This window comes from Chenopodium album, chromosome 11, assembly GCF_948465745.1.
Source record: "Chenopodium album chromosome 11, dcCheAlbu1.1, whole genome shotgun sequence".
In the NCBI taxonomy this organism is placed as follows: domain Eukaryota; kingdom Viridiplantae; phylum Streptophyta; class Magnoliopsida; order Caryophyllales; family Amaranthaceae; genus Chenopodium; species Chenopodium album.
In genome coordinates, this window is record NC_137844.1 from 4537784 (window position 1) to 4545355 (window position 7572).

The 7572-nt window shown below is 37.8% G+C and overlaps 1 protein-coding gene across 1 annotated transcript; it reads left to right on the plus strand.

Annotated features, from left to right (window-relative positions):
• Window positions 1-1783: 1783 nt before the first annotated feature.
• Window positions 1784-7321, plus strand: LOC145568309 (histone deacetylase 6-like). The gene is made up of 6 exons (XM_081627740.1): window positions 1784-2481; window positions 4112-4552; window positions 4717-4859; window positions 5898-5988; window positions 6087-6225; window positions 7015-7321. The coding sequence occupies exons 1-5, from the start codon at window positions 1894-1896 to the stop codon at window positions 6174-6176; spliced, it is 1353 nt and encodes a 450-aa protein (XP_081483866.1). The 5' UTR covers window positions 1784-1893; the 3' UTR covers window positions 6177-6225; window positions 7015-7321.
• The last annotated feature ends 251 nt before the right edge of the window (window positions 7322-7572 follow it).

Genomic DNA, 7572 nt, shown 5'->3' on the forward strand with positions numbered 1-7572 from the left:
TTAACAAACAGTTGGTAGGCAATAGAAATTTGAATGGAATCACAAATTAAGTATTGCAATTTGCAAAAGAGTGAAACATATGAATCATTACTGTCAAAATTAAAAGAAAATAAACCAATGCTATCAATTTCAACAGTCGCACATAATAGAACAAAAGAGCCAACAAAAAACAGAAAATTAATCATTATACTACAAAAATAAGGCTCATAAAATAATCAATCTATTAAAAATAACATAAGTACTCACCAATTTGAACATAACAGAACAAAACATCACCAATTTGAATGGAATCACAAATTAGGGATTGCAAAAAAGTGAAACATATGAATCAATTCGAACAAAATTTCCCAGTTCGAACATAATAACCTAGAAATAGACCACCAATTTCCCAATTCGAACATAATAAATTAATAACCCAGAAATAGTTCACGCTCAAAATTCCCAATTCGAACATAATTCAAATTCCCAATTCAAAAAAACAAATGAAAGAGGAAAAGAGGAGTAAATAAAAAATCCTTACCTTTGAGTGACTGAGAGAGGTGGTGGCGGCCGTGGCGCGTCGCGGATTTGAGGGAGTACGAAGTCTACGAACACCAAATCTGAAGAAAGGAACTGAGATTCGAACAAGGAGACAATATATGGTGGCCGGAGTGAGATACGGTGGTGAGATACGGTGGCCGGAGTGAGGAAATGAAGGGTTTTGGTGAGGAAGTAGAGCTGTAGAGGCAGTGAGGCACTGAGGAATGAAGGTGGGCGAAAGTCAGAAAAATGAAGGGGGAAATTAGGGTTTGCTATATATATGTAGGGGAATTGGGCTGGGATTCTATATGGGCTTTAAACATTTCGGTTTGGATTTCGGTTTTCGGTTTTCGGTTTTTTAGGACCCAAAACCGAAATAATTCGGTTTCAGGTTTTTGGAACCGAATCCAAACCGAAACCGAAAAAAACCGAACCGAATTTCTAGTTCGGTTCGGTTTGGATCGGTTTTCGGTTTTTGTCCATACTACTTTCACCCCTAGCTATTACATATACTGATATACCCATTGATACGGCATAAACACAAAATTAACACGAAACTACCAAAGTAGTAATTAGAAGTATTTTTCATATTGTCCATGCGTAGCAGACTTTTTATAATCTATTCTTTATTTTGAAACTATGTAATCAATATTTCATTTTATTTTGTAATTTGAAAGGATACAATTTGGAAAAAAGATGTTATATAGTTCTTGTTTGGTGACAGCGATGTCCTGTAGCACTACCTGATTCTCGATGCCACAAGGGAGCACCAAGAAAACCTAGCAGCTTCCTTAATGGCCCAATAAAACAAACCAGGCGTTGTATGGAAACCTCTGGGTTGTTGGTGGTGGCTTGTAGTTATTGGCGGCGAGTTGGTGGTTGTGTGGGGATTGGGGATTGATGTGGGCTTGCAGCTAGTTGTGTCGACAACGACAACCAACAATGGTGGATAGTGGAGAGGATGAGTAAGCAACGGGACAATGTAATTTTTCATTTTAGTCCACTTACTATTTGCCTGCGTTAGTAATTAAAACGTGAACTTCTTTAACACGTTGAGAAGGATGTCGAATTTTCATTGTTGTGTCGTGCCATACCTCAAGTTAACTCGGCCTAATTCCATCTTTAATTTGTGTTGTATATATAGTTCATCTATGATGTATACTTCATACAAACTAGGTTATAATTTAAATTGTACTACCAAAGATATATTCGTTGTTGAACTTAAATTATTTTTATCGAATTTACTCACCAAAATTATATTATGTGTGTGTGCTAGTTGGCCTAAAAACTTCTCCTTCTTTCCTTCCCCCCTCTTCTCTCTTCTCCCTCCTTCGAAAAACCAGAAACACAAAAAAGCTTCCTCTCACTTCAACAATGGAAGATCCCGCCATACACGGCGGCGCATCACTCCCATCACCCGCATCAACCGACGCACAAAAACGTCGAGTAACCTACTTCTACGAACCCACAATTGGCGACTACTACTACGGTCAAGGCCACCCCATGAAACCCCACCGCATCCGTATGTCCCACAATCTCATCGTCCATTACTCTCTTCACCGTCGCATGGAAATCAACCGCCCTTTCCCCGCCGCCGCCACCGATATCCGTCGCTTTCATTCCGACGATTATGTTGAGTTTCTCTCCTCCGTTTCCCCTGAACTCTGCGGTTCTCTCTCTTCTTCTTCCTCTGCTTCTTCTACACTTGATCACTCTCATAATCGGCATTTGAAGAGGTTCAATGTTGGAGATGATTGCCCTGTTTTTCCTGGGCTTTTCTCGTTTTGTCAGGCTTCTGCTGGTGGGTCTATTGGGGCTGCTGTTAAGTTGAATCGGAAGGATGCTGATATTGCTATTAATTGGGCTGGTGGTTTGCATCATGCTAAGAAATCTGAGGCTTCTGGGTTTTGTTATGTTAATGATATTGTTCTTGGGATTCTTGAGCTTCTTAAATTTCATAGGGTATTGCGCCTTTTCCTTTTCCTCTTCCTAACTTTCGCACCCCTCTTAATATTTGCATTTATAAGTATACTGTTACATTATTTCAGTAGTTTCTGTTTTTGGGTCTTTTAAATTTGTCATTTTTTTATTTATTGATGAATTTGGTGTTAAATTTTGGTTTACAGTATTGATTTGTGTGTGGGGTGGGGTGGGGGGGGGGGGGGGGGGTTGACTTGATTGGTAGTGTCATAGTATTCTTTTGATTGCCAATTGCAATTTAGCTTTGTGACTGTAGTGCTGTTTGAGCCTGTGGACTGTTTGAGAATTTATATAGTGTTAGTGTGAACTCTCTGTCTAGTTTCTCGTGATCCGTTTGATAGGCCGTATTGAGAATGAGTTTTTATGTACTTTTGTAAGGAAAGGCTCATATCATAGTCTATGGTAATGCTTGTCCATCCCTCAAGACCCCAAGTATGTAACTGTCATCATAAATTTGTGTCATCATTCATGACCAATTTAGACGTGGTGTTGGGTGGTTATGAAAATTCGTGTAGAAAAACACATTCCCTCAAGTTATTACTAACAAAATATGTCATTAGCGCTTCTTAAGGTGGTTTGAGTTTCATGGTAAGATAATTTTTGTCCTCAATTTTAATGGTGTTTAAGTTTGGATACTTGAGCTACTGAAAAATCACTAGGCTTTTTATATTTTTATATTTTGCTTTGCTCCTTTTTTCTGAGTTTTGATGATTCTTAACTGTTTGCATTAGGTGTTAGTGTATTCTGAAGGCTTGACCTTGTACTCACTTGAGTTATTGGTTCTATTACTAAGAGCATTATGCTTGAGTTTTGGTAGGTAGGAATGTCGTAGTAAAATCTCATGTAAGATGGAGAAAGGACTTTATGTGGGGAAATGTTGTTTTGTTGCATTCCCTATGTTATGATTAGTGTTTGATTTGATGACATTATTTGAGATTTAGAGTTATTTGATTGTCTATATAGAATGAAGTGAAATTCAGGCTTTTCTATTGAAAATTGCAACACCACCTTGTTTGGTTGGATGACATCTTCTGTCAAATATTATTCAAAGCCTGAGATCATTGAGAAATGGCAGCATGAAATTTATGGCTTAATATTTAGGAGACAGAGGGATAGTTGATGCGAAAATAAATTGTTGGAGCTTTTATGTTACTGTTGCTCCATTAATATACTCTCTTCTTTTTTTTAGATCAAGTTAATTTTGACAGAAAATTAATATTCCTCTCACCTGGCTTTTGTAAGAGGGACTTTTTGATAGCTTCATGACTGCTCTAGGGTGTAGGTATAGAATTCCTTGATGAAGGGTTATTGAGCTCCTGGCTCAGTTATTTTAGCTAGCTTTTTTACCTCTGTTGATTTTGGGTGAGCTATTTGATAATTGATTGTTCTATGCTGATTGCTGATAAATCACTGATTCCTGCCTGCAAATGTGCTTTTACATGAGGTCTTTTGATTGGCTTGTTCCTCTAGTTTTATGGGCTTTTCATGTCTTCAGCTTCACCAATTCGTCTTGACTTCTTGGCTGTGTATTTATCCCCTTCAGAGTGTGGATTACTAGGGTTTCTATCTACTTCTTTCTCTTTTCCGTTGATCTCACTCTTTCTTTATGCAGCGTGTACTATACATTGACATTGATGTGCATCATGGAGATGGTGTTGAAGAAGCTTTCTACACCACTGATAGAGTTATGACTGTTTCTTTTCACAAGTTTGGTGACTTTTTTCCTGGAACTGGACACATTAAAGACGTTGGAGCAAATTCTGGGAAGCATTACTCTCTTAATGTCCCATTAAATGATGGAATAGATGATGACAGCTTCCGGGGTCTATTCAGACCAATTATTCAAAAAGTCATGGATGTTTACCAGCCCGATGCAGTTGTCCTGCAATGCGGAGCGGATTCACTCTCTGGTGATAGGCTTGGCTGTTTTAACTTATCTGTGAAGGGTCATGCTGATTGCTTGCGATTTCTCAGATCATTCAATGTCCCTCTAATGGTGCTGGGTGGAGGAGGGTACACTATTCGAAATGTAGCTCGTTGTTGGTGCTATGAGGTCTCTCTCTCTCTCTCTCTCCCCCTCTGTTTGTGTGTGTGTGTGTGTGTGTGTGTGTGTGTTCAGGTGCATTCAAATGTGTATTTTTGTTTGTCTTTGGTTCTCTGGAAACTTTAACATCTATTTTTCTACTATTTAACAAGTTTCATATGGTTAATATGCAGACAGCAGTTGCAGTTGGAGTCGAACCTGATAATAAGTTACCTTACAACGAGTATTATGAGTATTTTGGCCCAGATTACGTCCTTCATGTTGAGCCTAGTAACATGGAGAACCAAAACTCGCCTAAAGATATGGAGAAAATTCGGTAATTCTGCATTTCTTGTTTAACCATAAGACAGCAATTTTTGCAATGCTGTTGAGGGTATTCTGGTTAATTTACTCGCCATTATGGACATTACAAGATTTTATTTTCCAAGATATTTATTTATTTTGGCTATTAGCAGTTAAACAGAGCTTCCAATTTGTAATTAATTTGCTTAGCCTGCTAGATTCTATCAGAGGCCTGTGTTGAGTTTTCATCTCACTTCGTCTGATTAATTAGTTTACGTCTACCTTTCCTGTTGAGGATTTGCTTAGTAACTTTCTCTTTTTATCCTTGACCCTGTTTTATTCTTTATACATATGACAAGGGAGCTTTACATTTTCTTTGAGTGCTTTGACTGCAATAGGATTATAGATTGAAGGTGATGTTAGCATCCTTGTGTATTTAGAATTCAGTGCTAGTTAGATGAAGGCTGTCACTTTTAATTCAGAATATGTGAGAGAAGATGATCTCAGATATTCAAGTATTGAAGTTTGTCTATACATATATTGCTGTAGATTTTAGTAGTGTACACTAAACTATTTCATTATATGTGCAATATTTGAGATTAGTATGGGCATATATTTTTCTGAGTTTGTGTCTTTATTTGCTTCTTGTTGGCCTAAGTTCTAGCTTATGGGTATGGTTAAGTGGTAAATGAACTTTATTGAGTTGGGTATGGTGTGCAACTGGTGCTTCAGAAGAATAATTGCCCAGGCAATGAGCCAATGAGGTTATGTTTAACTTATGTGAAGTATAGGTTTTAGTTTATTATATTATTATTAATCCATTTACTGTATACGAATTAGTTGTTGGAGGTGTGGCGGAGTATTCTAGGCTATGGCAATTAGAAGTTTTCTTTCCTAGGAAGTGCCATTTGTGCCAAAGCTTGTTTGCTTGACTGTAGGTTGAACTAGTGTTATATGTTTTTTGCATTGTTTCACTGCCATTACTTATATAGTTGTATGTATCAAGTGCTGTGTTTACGAAACTTTTTTGGCTTTGTCTTCTGATTCTGATATGCCCTTTGTAATGTTGCAGAAATATTCTTCTAGAGCAATTATCTAGAATACCTCATGCGCCAAGTGTTCCATTCCAGACAACTCCTCCTATCACAAAGGAGCCAGAAGAGGTCCACTGCCAGTGAACTTTAATTTTTTCATTTTGGTTCATAGAGTATGTCTCCTAAATGTTTTGATTTTGATCATATGTGAATTTGGGCTTGTACAGGAAGAGGAAGATAAGGACCAAAGACCAAAACCTCGCATCTGGAATGGTGAAGATTATGATTCTGATCCTGAAGACCATATGATTCCTTGACCCCGGACCCTGAGACCTGAGTACAGTTTGTAGTAAATGACGACAGGAAGTAAGTCTTATTCTTTACTTGCCTTCCTCTTTCTTAACTCCATCCCATTGCCATAGCTAGAGAGAGGGAGTATATTGAGATTGATCCCCATGTCATTTATATCCCTATCTTCATCGAGTGTTTTCTAGTAATATGACATATAGCCAAAACCATTACCCCCTGAGGCTGACTTCGCATTAGTTTTTTTAGTCCAGGGTTTTCAAGAAGGGAATTTCAGGAAGAAACCTACATTTTACATCATTGTATTGGTATGATTGTCCACATTTGACTCTCTTAAATGTGCTGAAATGGTCGAATGGGTGTAGGGAAATGTAAAGCATGACTGTGATACCAGTTCTTTAATTTCTAGGCTTGTTCTCCGTCCCTTCTTTTCTTTTCCTACTTCTAATAACAGCAAACGAAATCTTCTACTGGAAGGGGATTGACTTGCTCTCGTCCCTTTAATTCTTAATAATACTCCCTTTACTCTAGATGTCTTGTCATCATATACTAACTATGGCCGTCCCATATTTAAGCTGAAAATTTCTTACTGTAAGATTTTCCTCTGAAGTTAGACCCCACATTCCCACTGACCGACCCACCTATACACTCAATTTTTTTACTTCTTTAGCTAACTTTGATATGGGATGGAGGGATTTCTGTCTTTCTTGTATCCTCAAGGTTTTCCTAGCTAGGGTTTTGCCTGTGTGACAAAAGGCTGTTACAGTGCAATATATCAGGCTGCAATGACATTTCCGGCTCTGTGATAGCAATAGCTAACATCAGTGGTTTTTGCTACTCTTTATGCAGATGAGATCCCAGACGTGGAATGTGAGAAAAAAACACTAAGCAGCATTGGATTATTTGATTGCATGGCTCACTTGAAACATGACACTCTTATTGACATATGCTGGACAGTCCCTCAAGATCGGAGCTTATTTGACGAAAGGGAGACATTGTTTTTTATTAACTAATCAGGTGTCATTACTCTATGTTCATCTTGTTATGGGATTGTAAAGGAAAGAAGTCAGCACAACTCTATTATTGGCAGAACTGCCTCCATTTTGGACAAAAAATTTGCCAATTGTATCTCTCTCAATGGAAGATTGTTGTGCTATATGTTAACATTAGCTAGAACTTCAGTTCAAAGTTGTCATGTTGGTTTCCTCTCTTTTCCTGCTCTTTGTGATTTTAGAATATAGATGATAGAGTGGATCAGGGTTGTGGTTCGAGTTGGAAGTGTGCTTGAGATGGTGAGTGGGATGTTGAAGATGTGTAGCGTATTATGTGTTGTGATTATAATAGATTGGTGTAGTCTAGTTTCAGGTTTTTATTAAACAGAAATCAAAGCAACCTCATTTCCATTAT

Bases quoted from the DNA above. Each gene is read 5' to 3' on its own strand.
- LOC145568309 (XM_081627740.1), top strand. From the start codon at position 1,894: ATGGAAGATCCCGCCATACACGGCGGCGCATCACTCCCATCACCCGCA. The intron at 4,860-5,897 runs GTAATTCTGCAT...GTAATGTTGCAG, and splicing joins AAAGATATGGAGAAAATTCG to AAATATTCTTCTAGAGCAAT. The intron at 5,989-6,086 runs GTCCACTGCCAG...GGGCTTGTACAG, and splicing joins TCACAAAGGAGCCAGAAGAG to GAAGAGGAAGATAAGGACCA.